This window comes from Corvus hawaiiensis, chromosome 2 (genome assembly GCF_020740725.1).
Source record: "Corvus hawaiiensis isolate bCorHaw1 chromosome 2, bCorHaw1.pri.cur, whole genome shotgun sequence".
Taxonomy (NCBI): Eukaryota; Metazoa; Chordata; class Aves; order Passeriformes; family Corvidae; genus Corvus; species Corvus hawaiiensis.
The window spans coordinates 82,859,639-82,880,783 of NC_063214.1; the positions used below are offsets into that span (position 1 = coordinate 82,859,639).

The 21,145-nt window shown below is 35.6% G+C and overlaps 1 protein-coding gene across 22 annotated transcripts in view; it reads right to left on the reverse strand.

Moving 5' to 3' along the window:
* Positions 1-21,145, reverse strand: part of DOCK9 (dedicator of cytokinesis 9) — a 117,173-nt gene that overhangs the window by 33,686 nt on the left and 62,342 nt on the right. For all 22 annotated transcript variants that reach the window (XM_048295862.1, XM_048295858.1, XM_048295856.1 and 19 more), the window contains exons 10-31: positions 19,097-19,171; positions 18,864-19,004; positions 18,292-18,492; positions 18,039-18,161; positions 15,598-15,680; positions 15,032-15,154; positions 13,225-13,304; positions 12,953-13,140; positions 12,765-12,830; positions 12,136-12,228; positions 11,751-11,874; positions 11,240-11,361; positions 9,787-9,873; positions 9,095-9,184; positions 7,702-7,817; positions 7,501-7,570; positions 7,236-7,361; positions 7,035-7,106; positions 4,568-4,714; positions 3,787-3,870; positions 3,069-3,180; positions 53-231 (exon numbers count right to left, since the gene is read on the reverse strand). In XM_048295862.1, coding sequence (XP_048151819.1) covers positions 53-231; positions 3,069-3,180; positions 3,787-3,870; positions 4,568-4,714; positions 7,035-7,106; positions 7,236-7,361; positions 7,501-7,570; positions 7,702-7,817; positions 9,095-9,184; positions 9,787-9,873; positions 11,240-11,361; positions 11,751-11,874; positions 12,136-12,228; positions 12,765-12,830; positions 12,953-13,140; positions 13,225-13,304; positions 15,032-15,154; positions 15,598-15,680; positions 18,039-18,161; positions 18,292-18,492; positions 18,864-19,004; positions 19,097-19,171 — 2,502 coding nt within the window. The remainder of the gene's footprint in view (positions 1-52; positions 232-3,068; positions 3,181-3,786; positions 3,871-4,567; positions 4,715-7,034; positions 7,107-7,235; positions 7,362-7,500; positions 7,571-7,701; positions 7,818-9,094; positions 9,185-9,786; positions 9,874-11,239; positions 11,362-11,750; positions 11,875-12,135; positions 12,229-12,764; positions 12,831-12,952; positions 13,141-13,224; positions 13,305-15,031; positions 15,155-15,597; positions 15,681-18,038; positions 18,162-18,291; positions 18,493-18,863; positions 19,005-19,096; positions 19,172-21,145) is intronic.

Genomic DNA, 21,145 nt, shown 5'->3' on the forward strand with positions numbered 1-21,145 from the left:
GTGCACACCTAATCTCCATTATTTTGTACTACTAGCATAGCAATACACTTACCCTGGTAGCGTATCTATCATCAAAAGAATGCTTTATCATCAAATTCTTGAGCACACTAATGGCAATCTGCCGCACATCTCTGAACTCTTGTAAGGCATTGCCCACCTCCCTTAGAAGCAGTCCAACCAAGAAGTGATTTTTACAGAATTCATCAGTTAATGAATAGTCCAGGTGAAGGTCTGGAAATAAAATACAAGTTCCACATAAGGAATGGTTTTATTTAATCAATTTATCAATCAACTTAGGGCTGAAGTAAAACACAGCACATCAGACACAGCAAAGTCAATCTGGTCCCTCTTCAAAGTACTTTTTGTGTTATAAAAGAATCCAGTTCATTTATGTATTGGATTTATGACATCTTAAGAGAAACTTCAGCTTGAAGGGCTCATTATTAGAATGTCTATATATTTACAGTGTCAGCTGAGGAGGTGTACAAGAGTTTCTCATGTTCACTGTCATTGCTCAATACAGTAATCAAAAACCAGATACTAATCTCAAAGCAGTTTCATTTTCCAAAGAACTCTCAGTAAGGGAATCCCTTAAGTCAGAAAGAAGCATATCTGAGGCAGCACAGACATTATACAGACATTCTACAGGCTTTCTTGTAACTCACTTAAGAGCCAACCACATCACCTGAGATATCTTTTGCCCAACACAGCAAAACAGAGCCAGAAACACTTCTGATAAAGGTCTTCTTTCCTGGCTGAACTCCTAGTTCCCAGGGAGCAGCATTTTACACTGTTCTTTATTGTGCAATCACAAACACTGTCTTCTCCGGTTTTGCTGCTTTTTTAGGTTCCCTAAGCCAACAGCTCATAGTCTCTTTTCTATGAAAATATTTATGCAGTATTATTATCCAAGACACTCCCAAAGGCTGAAAAGCCAAAGACAGAAAGAAGTTCTAAGCAGCTGTTTAGCTTGTGGTCTCAAATCTTGCTATATCTTGTTCAACCATGATGAAAGTGTTAATTAGTTATACTCAACTTTACTAACATGGCAGAGTCTGCTGAATAAGTATTTCAGAAAAAAATTAACCTATTCTACAAAAATATGTTAGGCAGGTTTACTTGTTACTTGTGAAAGCACCCGCCTTGCCTCTGTTTAGTGATTTCTGCTGTAGTTCAGTGCCTGGAAGAAATTAATGTGTCTTCACAGCCACAAATGCAATAGTTAACATATTACTTGTTTTGGCACAAGGCTGGATGTACCAGGAACCCAACTGGGCTACACAGGACTTTCATGACTGAGCTCCTACACACACACACACACAAAAAAAAAAAAAGACTCACAAAGTGGAAGCCAGAACAAGCTACAAAAGAGGAATATAGAAGCATTGATCAAGTATTCAGGGAGAGTGCCAGGAAAGCCAAAGCTCAGCTGCAGCTGAAACTGGTAATGGACATCAAGAGCAACAAGATGTTTTACCACGGCATTAGCATTAAACCACCAAATAAGGAAAACACGGGGTATTTGCTAAATGGGAGCTGTGATTTAGAGACAGTGGGCTTGGGTAAGGCTGAAGTACTCCGTAACTTTGTTACTTTATCCTTGGCTGCCATGATTCCCAGGCCTTAACAGTCCAGACACTATCTTCAAGAAAGAGAATTATCACCAGTGTATAAGGATCAGGTCAGGGATCTCCTGAGAGACCTCCAGTCATGCAAATCCACACCACCAGATGAGATGCTGAGAGAGTTAACTGATACCATTGGAAGATCACTCACTATCACCTTTGTTAAGCCATGGTGAAGCCATTTTTCAGCAAGTGAAGAAGAGTGTGACTGGGAATGGGCAAAATTTACCCAGGGCAAATCATGTTTTAAGACTGGTAAACCTGTTTGTTTTAAGGGGAGAATAGCCAATGTCAACATGGTCATTGTATCCAAACTGGGACGTTTCAGTCTAGGTGAAGAGACACCCAAAAGTGAAAAATAGCTACCAGGATCACTGGGCTCAAAGGCTGGAGGTTAACGGTTTGTACCCTACTTGGAGACAGCTGCAAGAGGATTTTCCCAAGGACTATCCTACCTAATACTACTTCATCAATGACCTGAACAAGGAGATGGAGTATACCCTCATGAAGCTTGTGGATGGGCACAGTCCATATACTCAAAGGGCAGAGCTGCATTTCAGAATAATCTAGATTCTACAGAAACGGCAACTAAATTCCACTAGGAAAAATGCAAAACTCTGCACCTGGGATGGACAAACTTCCTGCAATGGCACCAGTTGTGGAAGGACTAGCTTGGGATTAGCTCTGATGAAAAACACCTAGTGGTCAAGATGGACTGTAGCTTCAACAGGAGTTATCAAGGCACCCTGGCAGCAGTGAAGGCTATCAGCATACTGGGCTCTATCAGCAAGGTCATAGCCAGGATATCCAGGCAAGTGTTTATTCCCCTTTACTTGGCATTGCTTAGACATATCTGTAATACTGTGTGTGGTGTTTGGGCCTCCTAGTACATGACAATTCTGGAGTGAGTTCAGTGAAGAACCACTAAGGTACTTAAAAGGCTGGAGCACATGTCCCGTCAGAAGAAACGGGGGGAACTGAGCTTGTTTCATCTAGAAAAAGGAAGGCCTGGCATGATCAAAGCAGGAAACTGGGCTACAGACCTAATCAAGTCCCTTTAAATCTGAATGGATATATGAAAAGAAGTAAAAAGCACCCCAAGTCTCACCCCGCACACCTGCCTACAGGAGTGTTGCAGGCTTCCATAGCTAGTGAATTAAAAGCTAACTCATGGAAGAAAAAAAAAGCAAACTTAGTATAACATAGCAGGAAAGGGAGGCAGAGTAAAGGATGTAATTTACCATGTCTTTCTTTGGAAAGACTACTCTGCTGACTAACCACTTCCTTTAACTTTCAATGAAAGGATTAAAACTTTAGACGTCTATTTAACAATTTCAAGCTTTCCATCATCTCACAGACCTGATGAGTTACACAACGTACACATCTAATAATAAAAAGCTGACATATAAGAAATATGCCATACACTACTTTGGAAGAATTTACCTTGGTATCTCTGAACTCTGCCTTTTCCAAACGGCATTGGTAGATTCAAAGGTATGTAGTGCTCATGATTGCAGACTACACGAAGAAATTCAAATTTGAATTCAAAAAGAGTCTGCAAAAATAAAGTATAAATTAAATAACCGTGCAGTGATTTGAATAATATATTAAAAACAACTTTCTAACACAAGAGCATCTGATTCATGTCAGTCTTGCACTATGATGGATATAGACCTGTCAAAGTTCCACATGTCAGCACAAAATAAATCCAGAATAACTCGTACTTAACAACTGGTTCTATTGCCTGTTCCCATTGTCCAAAGTTTACTACCCTATTATGTATTGATGTAAGAAAAGTTTGGACACACAGCAGAAATTCTTTGCCATCTGATACCTGCTATCACCACTCCAGTAAGTGTAGCTTAATTCAATATCAAGTCTTCTAACTTGAGACTTCACGCACTCATGCGTAAAATTTCTGCTTAGTGGTGCACCCCCCAACCCACCACTGTTGTGATTCACATGCTCTAGGGTGGCATTGCACCAGAAGATGGGAATCAAAATATGAAAAAGTGGTTTGATGGAAAAAAAATGCTCTAGGCACAGAGCAGAGACATCTAACGTAACCGGGGAAATGTCTGAAGACTTAATGCAGGACTCTATCCTCGTGTATCAAGAACAGACAACACTTAAAAATAGCTTGTTTAAAAACACTGAGTACCTTTGGATCTCCTGGGGCAAAGCAGCTGATGTAGTTATTGATTTGCTTGAAAACAAAGCCTCTATCCATAAAAGTGAAGCACCTCTGGGGAGAACAAATAAAACCAAGACAGAATTGATTTACTACTGTGTCCACATTCAGTAACTATATTTCTGTATTTAATAAGTTTATTTTCCAAACACATTATTGACATTTCAGTTTGAATATAAAAATCAATAAAACAAGCAAACTAAATATGTGTACATAAATGAATATCAAATTTTCCCTTAAGAGTGCTGAACTTAAACAAATCACAAATAAAAAGCAGTTTGAAAAGAACTCTATCTTGACAGAAATTAAAATGTCATGCCACTAGAAGTTTTATCTACCATTTTATTTCCCATCCTTTTTTCTCCCTTGGAGATATTATTGGCTGAAAAATGAAAGACACTGAAAGTCTGTCTACATAAAATGCATGCAAATGAAGCACTACTGAAAACTTTTCCAGGATTTGCAGGCAACCCAGATGATACTCTTAAAGGAAAAAAAAAAAATTCAAAATACATTTTGACTGAAATATAAATTAATTTCTTAAAATACCAAATTTCTGAATGGATGTCATCTTGATTACAGAAGATGCAAATTATACTTCAATGCATTTTAATGTGGACATAAAATCATATTTAAAAGGCATTATGCATATTCAGCTTTATATGAGTTGGCTTTAAGATTCTCTAAAATCCACGCAGAAGCAATATTATTGAAAGAATAACCAGAGAGTCCAAATCTCTTGTGTACCTACTTTTATAAAGGCAGCAAGGCTATGGTTTGCATTTTTTGAAGCCTCTGGATTGTCTCTGTACTTCTGAGTGATGTGTGGCATTAGCATATTAACAACCGTTTCCACTGCATGATGAAAGGAGGCAGAGAATCTCTGGTTTCTTAACAGCTAGAAATGAATTCAGATGCAATATTTAATATAGTTTATAACACTAGAATATATCATAAAAATTACTTTAGATAACACATAGATAATCTGGCAGGGAGAGAGGAAACAGTTTTCAAACCTTCTCATTTTCTAGGGGGAGAAGGAGCATTTGTTTAAAAGAAAATATTATAACATTCACTAGCATCTATTACTGAAATTCAAGCAAGGCAGTCTTTGATGACCAAACCACATGTATAAAAGCTTCTAAGTATAATGCATTGATATTGTTCTATACTGCAATAAACAACACAAGTTTAAGAATAAGAGGGAATCTCTTAATTTTACCCATCTTCCTTTCCAAAGCAGACACCAGCTGATTCACATATAATAACTGTATTATCAGACAGTCTTTTCTGTCTTGAAAAAAAACCCAGTTTTTGCTGTTCTTCAACTATCTTGATAATAACTCCTTTGCCTTTCACCATTGAAGAAATTGTCATCCATGCTTCTTTCTTTCTCTTAATCCTCAGGAACTTCAAAATCCCAGTTCTTCAGGCTTCAGAATCTTACTCTCTGTGTTTTTAAGTTTCTGCAATCAGAACTCTTTTCTCTTACTTTTTGGTAGTTTGCCAATTGGCTTAAAAGATTTCCTCTTCTTTCATAATTTCCTTCTTTCCACTCACCACCTGTATTACCTTCATCAATGAATCTCCACACTCTGACCAATATTGGTCAGTAAGTGCTCTTCAGCATTTTGGCACTGCAGAGTCTCTTTTATTTCTCTGCCTCTTACAACTTTTACCAAAGGTTCTGCCTCTTGTCTGAAGGGACTCAATGACATATGGTGTGAGGCTGACAACATTGACAAAAATTGTTTCAATTGTATGGTCATTCTGTCTTTTCTCTTTGAAAACTGAAATCAAAACATCCATGTGGTCTAAGTACTTTTATTTAAATAGTTCTCTGAATGACATTAAATGCAACACTCCTAGACAGAACAAGTCTCTATCGAGGCCCTGCATAAATCAATGATTACATAATTTGCTCCCTTTGTGTTTGAATTTTGCTCCAAAACCTCCAGCTCTAGTTTTAAAAAAATGAAAAAATAGACAGTAAGGCTGAAAAGGATCCTTTTATAAATATAAACACTACTCATCCATGAAATAACAAATAGGAACTAAAGATTGTGTTTGTGGGTATACCCGTGTCCTACAATGCCCTCGTAGCTCAGTCTTTGTTGAACAGTAATTAAACATAATTCTTGCTATAGAAATAATTTTGCTGCATAGAGAAATGCATCTTTTTATCAGATCTCATAAGCAGGAAATATCTGAGTGCATGTTGCATTTATTACATTATCTAGTAAGACAGAAAAAAATCTAGCTAAATAATTTATTTTATATTTAAGGGGCTTGTAATCAAGACACAGCGTTCAGGGTGGGAATACTTGCAAACTAGAGTAAGTTCTGTCTGCTCCCCTCTCTTTCACATTACAGAGAAGGTGACAATGAAGTTAGCTGAACTGGGATTCAAACTCTACTGATCACAGAATACTAAGTGCAGTACTACAAAGCTTTTTTCCTGATCATTGTACAACTGTTTTTTTTCTCCTGTACTTCAGACTTCCAGATATATTCTAAATACACAGTGAAAATAGTGATAACAATATCACAACAACCTGATATGTTACTCAGCTGAGACTAAGTTGTATACTTGAAACTTTCAGGACTTGTTTCAATCCAAAAGTAAACAAACTAAGAAGTTGTCACCAGTGCAAAAACCACCGCTTACAGGCTAAGCTTGTAGAAAAATGCATTTCTAAAATTTTAGCATTCTCCTTCCAGCATAGGAAATAACACAAAATTAAATATTGATACTTCTTACTACATACAGAAGACTGTAAATTTCATGACTCACTGTTCTCAGGATCATTTTATATCACAGTTACTGTACTACTCAGGAAAAAGCCCACATGTTTTCAGATAGTGCTTACATCCAAGTCCACTGTTATCTACTGCTCCCAACTTCTTTGTACCACAAGAATTTCAACTTCCTATTAGAGAGTCTGATGATTTACACAGACTGCTCTACTATATGGATTTTAAGGCATTTCTGTTCTTTTATATTAATGTTCAATCTAGCCCTGTAGTTTTTTCTATCTAATATTTCAGCTGATTTCTCCTGCTGCTTTCCTTCTCTCTTTTTCTTACAAAAAGGTTACTATTTACATATCAAAACCACATATATATTTTTTTTAACATGCAATAAAAATAAATTATTGGAGAAAGAAGAGACAATATAAATCTTCCTTTGAATATATTTTTTGCCAGAGTTGACATACCTTCACTTTAGAGTTTTCTATCAAATGTTGAGCCATTGATTTTATCAGAACTTCAAAGAAAAACCATGAATACTGTAGAGAAAAGAAAACATTCAGTAAGATTGCCACATGCCTTCAACAACTATTTCAATACACTTAGTTCCTGTTCTTCAGTTATGACTAGATACGAACACGCAGTAAAAAGTACAGTTCAACACATACCTTAAGCAGCTTGTTACTTGTAAGAAAGTCAGCAGATGGCTTTAAAATTGTTGTCATTGATTTTGTCAACTCTTCATGTACTGTCTTATATTCAGAAGCAACATAGGGTTCTGCTTTATATGCATACTTGGGGAGGAAAATCAGAATTTAATATGAAATTATGGCATAATACGAAATAATTGAAATTAAATAGATGCAACTGAATTTAAATATACTCTTTCTTAGGGAAATAAAAGAAGGGAACATTCAATTTACTTTAACCTACCTTGACATAGGATCTCAGGTAGCTATCCAAGCCTTCTTCATGACACTGAGCAACAATATGGATAATAACCCTAAACAGAAATCAGAAAACAAGTAAACCAAAAAGAAAGCTGACTGCAACAGCAAAAACACTACTCAGTTACAGATTTATGTGATAGCCCAGACATCATATAGGCTCTATGAACCACTTAAAATTCCTTACCTTGTCACGTTGACTGCAACTTCCTCTTGAGTTGCTCTAGTGAGAACTCTGAACAACTGGTTTAGAACAGTTGGCAGGAAAGCTATCATCACATGGCCTTCCATAGCATGAAGGCTCTAAAAGAAAGCAGTAATACTGTCACTCCTGTGAATCGACTGCATTTAAATAATGAATTCTGAAACAATAACATTTATTGCAAGTCTTTTTCCAAAAATACATGCTGCTTGCACAATTTGGTGTTTCTTACCAAAAATCCAGTATAGAAAGCGACTGAGGATATTTTCCAGTATAAATATTTAGTAAATATTTTCTACATTAAAGTAAATAGGGATACAAATCAGGTGTTATTAACAGCATTTTAGAAGCACTTTTTTGTACTTTTTTGTTGAAATGCACTCTAGGTAATGATTCAGTGAAAAGTCTGCCCCTGTGCCCAACAGCACACTGACACTGACATTGGTATATTTTGCTGTTTCAGCCACCAATGCAGACATTTAGCAAACACAAAAACATGCAGATTTCTTACCTGTGATTAAGTGCAATACTAATTATACTAGTTAGCTGCTAAACAATGAACTAGCAACTATGTTAAAACCCAGGATGAAATAAAATCCCTAACCACTTAATGCTGGAAATTGGAGAGTGAACTATTAACAACAACTTCTTCCTGATATGCCTTTGCATTCCATCACATGCAAAAGATATTACAGACATAACCACCCTAACAGAAAAGGCAGTGTACAAAATTCATCCTACAAAGTTTTATGCCACAAAATTCCCTGGAATCAAAGGGAATTTGACAAAAGGGAGTGTATTTGCTTAACGTGCATGCAGATAACACATGTCAAACATTTCTATTTAGTGTTAAGTGTTAAGCAGCTGTCTTGTCTTTGACTGTTTGCCTGCACATCCACGCTATTCAGGAGACAAAATGGTCTTTCTTCCTATGTGATCTGTGTCAGAAAAAATTGAAGTGGAAACCGAGCACTCTATTGAGCTAATCCTCAAAGAGAACTGAAGACATGACAATGATGACCTTCTAAGCAAAATTTTAGAAAAATTAAGAGTCATGATTCCTTACACTCTCCATACACAGTTCAATTTGATTACTTTGACAAACGAAGCCATTAGTGTTTTGAAATTACCACTCATAAGGCTGACCAATACTGTCTCATTATTTCTTTGTAGTTTCCCCTTACATTGCAATTGAAAATTTATTTAAGGCAGAAAGTATCTTTGTGGGTTTTTTCCACAGCATATTCCATTAATACGAGTCATAGTCACAGTACCAATTCTCACACTGAAAAATGAGACCTATAAAATGTCTGAAGCTCCTAGGTTTTGGAAAAGCATAAATAAATTATATAATCTGTTATTCACTGCCATTTTATACCTTAAGATATTTTACAAGATCAGTTCCCAGTGCACGAGCTCCGGACTCTGTTTTCTGACAGTACTGAAAAAAATTATGCAAGTGCTGGTCCTATCAAAGACAAAAAGAATAAATTAAACAATATCTAACTTTACTCTCTATAATCCATTTAAAATATTTATATGTATAAATACATATGTTTGTCCACAGATTCAATTCTCAAAAATAAGAGTTGAAGTGCACTGTTCTGAAGACTTATTTAGTCTTATTTTTTTAAATGAAATTTCCAGTGTATTTTGAATACCTGTTATACAAAATGCCACCTATATTTGCATCCAACTGACATGCAGAAAACAGCATACTTAATTATCCCAACCAATCATAATGTTTTTTATGAACAGGTCTAGCAGGACTCATTGCTTTGCAGACACGCCAGTAAACAGCTTTTAGACAACTATGACCTCTCAACTAACTGGAAAATTCAGACTGGAATGGATGACAGGAGACAAAAGGCTCATATTTTGAATAGCTTCCATTTAAGATCTTCTGTTTTTCACATCTGATGTAAAAGAAAGAGACCATGAGAAAAGCCCAAGAGACAAAAAAAGAGATGAACACACTGAGTTTAAGAATCTTCCATATATTGTATATACATATTATAAACATACATTTTTCCTAAAACGTTCTCTAATTTAATTGGTTTTGTAACTCACCTGTGTATACACAGTTGACACCAGATGAGTGGATATTTTTAACAGTTGTTTGCCTCCATCTACCCATTTAATTTCAGGACCGGAATGCTGCACACACACATGAGGGGGAAAAGTAAACTAATGTAAGCAGTATATTAAAGCAAAACAATTAGTTTACAGTACCATTAACAACACTTCTTTCAAAAAGAAAAAAAACAGGTTGAAGAAATGTGTGCAATGAATAAAGTCATAAAAAAGGAAAATTATGCAGGCAATATTACCAAAAGCATTTATGAAGCTTAAAATGTTTTTTAAAAGTCCCATAGTATTTTCCTTGATGGCTAACAAAATTGATTCTCTGTGCATCACAGATTCTGTGTTTCCCCTAAAACTCTGCAAAGAAACTTCTGACTAGAGAGAAATGTTTACTATTTTATCAGAAAAATAACACAAGAATTTCCACAGATACTCATAAGGTTTAAAACTTGTCACTGACAGGTAGCACCCAGTCCTTCCTTCTCGTCCCATTTCCACAGAACTGAGAATGAGAATGCTGACCCTGACAGACAGTTAGGGAGATTTTATTGCTAAATCTACAACTAGTCATATTGGTCCTAACCTTCTATGCATGGGCATGAGCAGAGACGAACAGCAGAGGCATAAAGAATACACCTACAACGTGAGAAGATGAAAGATGTGAAGGAGACGATGGTTGGAAAGCTTACAGCAGAGTTTAAAAAAGAACAGGTGGTAGAACAGGAGGAGAGCAGCACGTCTTGCTGTTAATTTTAGGTCTCTTCCTCCAAAAGTAGTCAATTTTGTCTCTGCATTTCAATCTCTTTGTCAAATTCCCTATCACATTTTCATTTTGTATCCTCCTTGGTATGATTTTTATTACTACAATTATGCAAGCTTTCTGCTTTGAAAAATACAACCATAAATTTAACTTGCGAAGTATAGAGATCACAAAAATCAAGATGTGAGAATAAGACTTGTTCAGGAATAAAAGACTTACTGAAAGGAGACAGCATGAAATGCTAAAAAAAATTTAGTAAAGGACTTCAGATTATTTGCATACCTTCATAAATTCCAAATAATTTTAAATGTTTAAAAATTACTGTAACTTCTAGTTAACTATTACTATAGAGAATGAAACTTAAACATTTCTTAAGTATATCAGCTAAATAACAACAGAAGTATGTAACAATGTAACTTTCTGACTTTTACAAGAATTTGACTCAACCTGCCCTAATACATTTTTTTTTGTCTCCCGTTTCTCTTTGAGTTTGTTTGTTTCCTCTAAGTCAGACTTTAGAGGAAACTTTTGCTAAGCATTCAATTTCAACTATAAAAGAAAATAAATTCTACTAGAAAATTACTTAAATCTTATCAGCAGGCTGGGGAATCACAACCAAACCTTCTCTCCACACTGTTTCTTTTTTTTTTAAGATTAGAGCCATTTTCAGCAACATACCTTTCCAACACCCACTTCTTGATAACTAAGATAGCCTGATGGAAGATTTGCTGACACTGGGATTTGTTGCTCATTGGTGACCACTCTTCCATCTTTTATCAGAGGAAGCCAAGAATACCCAACTATAGAATATGAAAGGCAGGTAATTTTAAATATTATGAAACTTATCATAAACCCTTACAACAAAAGTCTTACCAAATAATTCTGACATGTAATTCATGAAACAAAAAATATTACTGTAAAGGCCAAATAATTTGAACTGAAATAACTACAAAACATTGAAAATGCAAAGTAATTGTCACTGATTTTGAGAAACACCATACATTTGATGGACGTTCTAAACCATGATTTGAAACATTTAAATTAGAAGAAATATTTTATTAAATCTTTCAGTCAGCACTATGTAATTAGAAAGCATTATATGGATCACAAAAATCATGGGTTTCCAGTTTAAGCATACTTCAAAAAATTTCCCTAGCGATTACTGAAAGTAAAGCATTAGTGTGCAAACCTTGAGTTTCAACAACATCTTTCTTCTTTGTACTCCCTTTGCTTGAATTATCACAGCTGACATGGTAGAAGGTGAACAACAAATGGTGCTTTTCATGTAACTGAGTGGGCAATTCTATTTTAATCTGAAAGGCAAAGAAATCTCTGTAGAAGTTTTCAGCTAGAGCACTGACATGTTTTACTAGTTCTACATTTGAAAAGCTTTTCTAGGTTGCATGTTATTTGAAGTAAGGCCACAAAACAAACACACAAAACTTACTTTTAAAACGTCCTTAGAAAGGTGACCTGATTTAACTGAGAATTTTGCCATCCTCTAATATTTTCTTGTATTTTGAAACTCACATAGTACCTGATCTGGTAGAAGTTACCTCAGAAAGGCAGCTTACCTCATCATAAAACTCTGGGTTTTGATGGTGATGCAGAACAGCAGCAAATGCACTTCTAGTAAATACTGGTCCACCAGGCCTACCATAGATACACTATGAATAGAGACAAGGAAAAAAGAACAAAAAGACTCTGTGACCCTTTTTTACTCTCAGCTTTGGACGTTTCAGAATTTGAAATATTTTAACTTGTCTTTAACTTGGTTTCTTTACATGATGTGTAGTCTTGCCTGCTGTGCAGTAGAGCTGACACTGTGATTTCACTTTGGATGTCTCTACATTTCTCTACTTCTGTTCTTCCAGGCAACTTTTATACACTGTGATAGCTCATAAAAATGGAGGTTGGCTCTGAAATTGATCTAAAGCTTTAATGGTTTTAACTTACTGGGGAGCAGGCATAAGCTACCCTCGTTTGCAACAAGTTTATTCTTGGAATTTTAGTAAAGAAATATTAAAGACACTAAATGCTCTGAGGACTCTTTAGAAATACCTTAAATCAGAAACAAGCAAGCCATCCAGAAGTCACTCTCAAGCCACCATCCCAAACTAGATTAGTTAATCCAGTACTACTGTGTTACTTAGCTAACTGCTCACTATTTACTTCTATCAGCCACAAAAATGAAAAGACTGACCTTCAAAGGCAAAGAATCCTCCTCATCAGAATCCTTGAACTCAATGCACACTGCAATATTTCTAGCCTAAAGCAGTTGTTAAAAACATAAACACAAGCAATTAATCATAAGGATCATCACAGATATAAATACATAAACAATCTTAACCAACCCCAAGAAAGAAGAAGGTACAGTTTTCCTATACTCACCTTTGCAAAAGTCTTTTGACTGTCATATTTTAAGTGCTTTGGATAAACATAAAGATGATTGTTGTAGATGGTAAAAGGCTGAGTGCATTTTGGTATACAGGGAACAAACTCCTCTATTTCAAATGCTGCTAGTGTCTTGATACTGTTTTCAAACTGTTTCATGGGAATGTATGATGAGTTAACATAATCTGAAAATACATTGAAAAAAACAAATAAAGCACTGAAGAGGAAAAAGCCTGAATGTCCATTTAACAGTGTTTGTTAACACTTACTTGGAAAATCTGGTGACACATTGTCAATTGTAACATCCAGATTTCCTAAAATAACAGGAAGTTTGGCCATCTTTTCAGGTCTGTAGGAAGGAAAAAAAATAAAACAAAACCACCTCAGTCAGGCTACATGCAAATCAGATGCAAGCAAAACAGATAATAGGAAACAGAGGCAAAAGTAATATCCTGAAATAGGAGTATGAGAGGAAAGGTGGTTTGAGGGTGCATGACTGATCTGGTCTTGCTTTTTGCCTAGATACACAGTTTTCTCTTCCTTTAAATTCTTAGGGGAAAAAAAAAGACTCAATACACCAGTGTGTCAAAGATCATGGAAAAACACACGTTTTTTCTTCTTTAAATCAAAATGAAACACTTTGTCCAAGGCAAGTTTTGTCTGCCATGTAGTAAATCACTTTCATTTGCAGCAAAGAGGGAACTGTAAGTAAGTTTTCTAAATCTCAGTGGCCACTGATAAGCATTCATGGTGGTAGGATAAACCCAGGGGAAGAGAAATCAACAAGTTCCGACCTCCTCCTTTTTCTAGACTAACAATTCACCCTGCAAAACCCACCAACTATAGATGTTATCTTGTCGCTGCTATTTCAGAAACATGAAGTACAAGTATTTTCCATGGCCAAACCATGCAGAACCCTTTACTAGTAAAGATAGTCAGCAGCATGATTTTTTTAAATTATTGCACAGCAAGTGGATGCAAAGTTTTCCCAAAATACAATCCCATGCTATGAAACAAACTTATGGCTGGAGTCGGGATTCTAATTCCAATAGATATGCCTTAGACATTAGAACCTCTTTCTTACTGTAATTGCTGTGAAATACTGTACATGGTTCCACAAACAGGATGCTAAAATACCCAAAAGCACTTCCTTAACTCACAAAGTGGTGGGGCAGGATAATTTACTGTTCGTTTCAATTCCAGTAATAGCATTTAGGGCAAGGAGTATCAGTACGCAGAGCAATTTCACTGCTATGTAAAGTTCAGTGAAACCTTCAGCCACTTGCTAAAACTGAGCTAAAATATCTATTACAAACCTCATCCCCTTATCAGATTTGGTAAGCAAGAAAAAAGAAACTATATCCTGTGCCTTTGTGCTTAGTGATTGTTCAAGTTAGTACCACTCCTGCTAAGTGTACTGTAACAGAAGTGGAAACTTCTTTGCAAAGCAGCAGAGATAGCTCTATTATTTTACATCCTGTTTAGTAAGGGGATTAATGACTTCATGAACATGGTCATCTATCAGTAATATATTCTTAAGCCTTACACACAAACTGATGAAATCTTTAAGAATACTTTGTGAAAAAAAACCCATAACCAAAGTTCTGTTATTTAGCCATCCTGGGACACGCGCATTCGCAAGGAAGGTGGGCTGGAGCCTTGCTTGAATCCCTTTCTCTGAGAGCCAGCATCCCCTGTCCAAGGTCAGGGAACAGATGATTTATGCTCATACTTGTTTTCCTTTGAGAAACAGAAGAGCATATTGTGCAAACATAACTCCTAGCACAGAGATACTTCAGGATATGATGCTGATTGCATGTTACGTGTGGGATAATACTTCAGTTCTGCTTGTAGCCCCCAAACACTGTAAAAGAAAAATCTGTAGCTTGTTTGAAGGCCTTGATTATATTTATACAGATTCTGTATTTGATGTGAAAGACACACATATATATACATGTATCAAAATATTAAATGTTCCAATTCAAGACCATTAAAAATATGGTGTGGTTAGGGTTAGGAGTGAGGGGTTTCAGGTCGGTTTGTTTTTGTTTTTTCAAGTGGGGAAATCAGACTTACTTCCTGAAATCTGCTAACAATTTCAACATGTCTTCATTTGAGAGCTTATTACTGTCTTGTCTGAAGAGAGCAGAAAATCTTGCATTTTTGTCCAGGGTTCCTGAGGCATCTTTAAACAATGTCCTGAAAGTAAAAATCTTGCTTTCAGCTGAGTTTATGAAAGTGTTGAAATTCATTTCAGGAAATTTCTTTATTACAAATCAGAATATACTGCATCATCCTTCATATTAAGCACTTAATATTCTTGCCACTGTAGGTGAGTTTAGCATATAAATAGCTCAGTCTAACAAAAAAGTGTGAACCATGGCATTCTTAATAACATAAAAAATATTGGCAACAGAAAACAGCTGGCAATATTAATAGTTTGAATAATAATGTAATGAATCTTTATAACTTTTTTCCTACTACAGAGCTGAAGGGTAAGTTTGTTGCAAATCTTTGGTTAATTGAAAGCAAAACAAGAAATAATTTAAATAGCACATTAAGTTTTACAAGATGGGAGATGCAAAAAACCATGTTAGAGAAAAGTTAGGAAAAAAATACAGATTGACGAGATTTGTCCTCACCGAGCTGCCCAGGCAAAAGGCATTCTATATTGACCTAATCTCTGGCATGCCTGCTTAGCATTCTTCAAAACTTTCTGTGCAACCTGCAAGGGACATAAGATTTGAAAAGCTACGTTTTTCTGAACCATTAGTACACAAGAAAAAACCCCACATATTGACACTGATATCAATTAGAAAATCTTCTTTAGAAGATTAAAGATTGATCCTAAGTATGTGAGGGGAAAGACAACTGATAATGCCTCTTAATGATTCATTTCAGGTTAAGCACAGCCTGCTGATTTCACAGTATTTCGTGAGTGAAAACAGACCCTCCTACACTTCTGATACAAAATACTTAATTAAGCAAGAGAAATATTATTATATACAGAATATAGATGGAAAGTTAGAGCAAAATTCAACTGTTTTTTAAAACAAAACTCCAACTACAAAAAAGAAACCCCAACAATTCCTCTCTCACTTGCTCCCCTGCCAATATCCACCTCTCACCCTGTGTACCAAAACACATTCCTGCACAATAAGTAGTACCATACCCTGCAATATTTGTATTACAAATACACACAAACTGTGGGGAAGAGTTGTATGAAGACCACATGGACAACCCTATGTAAGGGCATTGCAACATTGTTTACATTAAAAGTTTAAATTCTTGATTTTGTTAACTTTTAAATGAACAAAAAACTCCATTATATAGAACAAACACAGACAACAATCAGAGCTAAAAAAGCACTGGTTTGAGATGTTCAACACTAAGCTGAACCACTTGGGCTTCTCTTTTCCAGAAATCAGCTTTTCCTGTGTGTCCACACAGAGCAAAACTATTTGCCAGAGGCAAAGCCACCTACAGAGTAAAACTCCCTGAGTATTAACCCTGATCTGTGCTGTAGATATTATAAAGAGCTGATTCTGCTCATGTGTTTGAGTGGACTCCCCATTACCCTTTCCTGTAATAAGGGGGAAATAGCACTCGGAAACATAAAACCTTGGTAAGTATTCAACATTTAAGGGGAGAAAAAGTGATTTTTTGGCTATAGAATTTGCTGCTTCCATTTTCCTTTTTTCTCGTCCAGAGTAGTAATTTTGCAGGGAACTGGAACTCGCTCCCTACACTGACCCACATGGAGGCCTATACAGCTGGTACTGTTCTATTTTGTTTCAGATTAATACAGTGCAGTCCCTGAGAACCAGAACAGAAGAAAAATTCAAACTAAGCATTCATTTGTCTAAAACCATAAGCAATTGAACACCAGAAAGCATAAGTTAATGTAACCATGAGCATTCCTATTGTCTACTCCCATCGTACAAGGCAACTACAAGTCTAGAACTCGGCATCAAATATGGGAACACTTGGGCTTACTTAACTTTCCCCCATGGCTCAGGCCCAAGCACACCAAAATCACCCACTCAGTTCAGGTTTATTTTAACTCAGTAACCGTCAACATCAAAACCGGACTCCTGAAATACAAAGCTGCTGTTTTCCAACAATAGCTGGGGGAGAAAAAAAACCAACTCAAGCATTCCTGGAAAAACAAATCAGTAGGCTGATCTATATTAAGACCAAGTGAAAAATACATGGTTTTTTACATGTAGCTTTACCAGAATCAAATTTGTAAGAAAGAACACTGTTGCTCTGCAAAGACTGAAAGTTAACTGTTTCTTCTTAGCTGAAAACAGGCAGAACGTCAACAGTAGCTGGCTGACACTGCTTACAAAAACACTTTTCTCCTGTATGCTGGTCCAGCTACTTAAGCATAACTGTAAATCAACAAAATTAAGCCTCTACTTCCTCACTGACAAACGAGAAGAAGCAAGTAACAAAACTTCTGTAGATGTGTTTCAGAGAACATCAAAATGTTATGTCATCCTAGATTCCTGGAAACTTAAGATGTTCCAGTGGATTATTTCCAGAAGTGATTTGGGGTTCTATCAAATCTGCAAAGCATTTTATAGATAAAACCAGAAGCTTAATCATCTCAGTGGTTCTGGAGGAAAAAGCCAGCAAGTGTGCAGATAAGGTTACAGTAAACTATTGTCACCAAAAAGTGAGAAAAAAAAAAATGCCAACAATGTTACACTAAGATGCATTAACTAAGAGAGACATACGGTTAATTTATGATCTATATTTAATATTTCACTGTTTCACCATTTTCAACTCAACTTTTACACTGAAGTCCAGTATTCTTTTGTCAAAACAGTTTACTTAAAGACATTATAAAAATTACATTGTCACAATTATAAAAAGTGAAATAAATGTTTCCAATGAAACGTTCTTTTATCGATAATGGAATAATAGTTACTGAAAATAATTATAACATACTACATCAAATCATCCAGTTATATGAATTTACTATAAAACAACTAAGATTTTGATTTATATTGATTAATTTGAAATCAATCTGGTTTGCCTCAGCATTTTTTTCATACCACAGAAGAAAATAACATACCTTTGATGAATCTGAACTTTTCATATATGGTTCAGCACAATGTGTAATACTTCCCTGTAATACCTTTTCTATTCTAGCCACAAGGAAAATGTCAGTATGAGGACATGTGACTGAGAATATTCCCTAGAAATAAAATGAGAGATAAATATAGAAGGAAAATGGACGTATTACATCACATAAAAGAAAGCCAATGAAATAACGTAGGAAACTTGTATCCAAAATCCTACTAGTTCTTCAGGTTACTAGTTCTTACCTGCTTTGGATATTGCAACACAGTTTCATGAATGTCCTGAATTCTGTGTAAACTATCACCACTGCCATTCATCATTTGTTGAGATGCACTGGACAGCATGTGCCTTACTGAGGCGTGGTTCAAATCAACATGGAAATCTGCTGAAATCTTCCTGTTGTTTTTAATATCAAATAGTGACAATGTGACAAAGAAAGGTTCTACCTAGACATTAAAAAAAAAAAAAAAAGAAAAGGAATCAATTATCAGTGATGGCACCTAGATCACTGCAAAAATGCGTATAAAAAGATAAGTCACATTTTCATAAACACATATGGCCATCACCCTAGGTATTACGGACAAGATGTAAAAGACAGTTAAAGAAAAATTTCTCTCTCCACCATCCAACAAAAATATTAGCAGCAAAGTTACTTTTTGTAGGATTTAGGCTTTCATTTTGATTTAAAAGAGTAAAAACCCCCATAATATAAATTTCTCAATCACAGCAAGGAATCCCTGCCATTAAGGATAGTGCTAATCAAATATTAAGACATTCATTTCTGAATTAACAGAAAGTAATTAGATTCATTATTTACATTTGTTGTTGGTCCTTCTTCATTTTCTGCGATGCAGCTTTGCAAATTAAAAGATAAATCATTACACCTTACAAGAATTTTTTTTCCAAATTTCTCTTCAAATGGCTTCACTTCTGGTTCAATACTAGAAAAGTCAAGTTTCTTTAAAAAGACAAAAGAAAAATTAAGGTAAGTTGGTTTTCATCTCAAAAGGATCAACATAAAAAAACCTGCTTCCTTGTAAGAAGTCTAACCTGTGCATCTGGATCCAAGGCAAAAAGTTTAACTCTGCTTTCAGTTTTCAGCTTGATTTCTGCTTCTCTGGTACTCTGTTCAAAATAAGAAGAAAAGTTTTGGTATCACACTATTAAAATGGGCTTTAATTTCATGCCTTTTTCTGTGATGTTCAAAGCTTCACACATTTTTGATTCATGCATTCATTTCTCCCTTACTGAGCTTTGTACCTCCTTAGTTTACATTGATCCAACAAGACCAAGCAAAAGTGGGAGTCTCTTCTCTAAACGCTTTTTTCCAGTCCTAGAGATATAAAAACTTCCATCAGCAACATGCAACCTTCCAAGCTCATGGGAAGTACACTTCAGTGTAACTTCAATATCTGCCTCCTTAAACAATAACTTTCATAACCCTATTTCATTTAAATAAAAACACGTAGTATGACTGTAGGTTAAAGCTCAGAGCTATCCTGAGACCATAAGACTGCTCAGAAAACAACAGATCACCTAAATTAAGAAACACTATCATAGCTCTCTTTCTTTTTTCTTTCTCTTGGTTGCTTTTTTTTTTAACTTTTCTTGAGCTCTACTGCCAAAGAAGTGGTTTTCCTGTGGGTAACTGGAGAAAACCCAAAAACTTCCAAAAGATAAACCCCTCACATTTAAAAGTAACTTTGCAGAGTTCACTGTACACTGCCTGGGATTTGTGGATACCTATCTATTAACAGTAAAACAAAAGTGAAGTGGACCAAAATAGAATGTGAAAACTGATGGCATATGTAGGTTACCTTTTTTGAAAGAGGTATTATTTAAAGAGTATTCTATGATTTTTAAAGTCACAGAATATGACAAATGCACATATGCATGTGCCAAAATTACCCATGCAGGAGAAATGCCATTCTTAAAGTAGCAGCTGGCTAAACAAGGATACAAAAATATTACATTACAGGCAGGTGTTTCCTTTTGGATCAGCCTGTATGGGTTAAAAGAAGTTACAAACCCAAAATGCTCATCACTGACCATCAGAAGGAAGTGATCTACTGTCTACATCTGCTTTGCTGGAGACTGAAGCAACTTCTACTATGTCTCAAGAGAAAGAAAAAACAAAACAAAAGAACATAATCTCTAAGAGCTCATAACCCTATTTTTAGGTTGATAACAGGAACTTAAAAAAGAATTTGACTTAAAGGATGTATTACAGAAGAAAAACTTCTGAGGTGCTACTTTGAATATAAGTGCTCCAATAGTTTTTATTTACTTTACTTTGTTAACTTTAACACAAAAAGAAGAGAAGAGGAGAGTTGCTGTGAAAGAGACGACCCAGATACTCAATACCAGCAGAGTACTGGCAGAATTAGCTTGTTGAACAACTGGTATAATTGAGAAATACAGGAAATGTGAAAAAGTTTAAGGATGGCAAGAAAGTTGTGTGCATGTTTTGCAAAGGTAATATTTAGTGGCAAGAACTGAGGAAGAAGATTACCTAGCCATAGGAGCTAGACAGAAACTGTTTCAGCTAAAGCATCTTGAATAGTTTTTAGATTCTTCAGTGTTTTGTGCACTAAGACCAGATGAAAACATGCATTTTTGACTGACAGATATGGGGCAGTTGTCAGAACTCAAGAACTGAAAATGCATGTAACCATCAACCCTGTAGCACAGCAGCGGCTCTTTAATTTTATTTCCTCATCTGTAAAACTGAGACGGTATTTTCCCACCTCAAGGTATTCTGGGACCCATAATGGTTAAGGAGGTGCTTGGGCACACTGATCATGACAGTCACAGTTATTTCAGAGGTCTAATTTGTTTTAAAATTAATAAACACAACAAAAACAAACAACCCCAAAAAACCCCAACCAACCACAAAAAAAAAAATCCACTACAAAACCCCTATATTCACTCCTGGTACTTAAATTACAGGTAAATGGAACATGAAATAGGTACAAAAGACACAGATTAAGATAGATGTGTGCACATGTATGTACTGAAGTGCAAAATACCACTTATTTAGTTTACGTTATAAACTAACAGCTATTGATAGAAGAATGAAGGCTTGGAGATGTATGTACT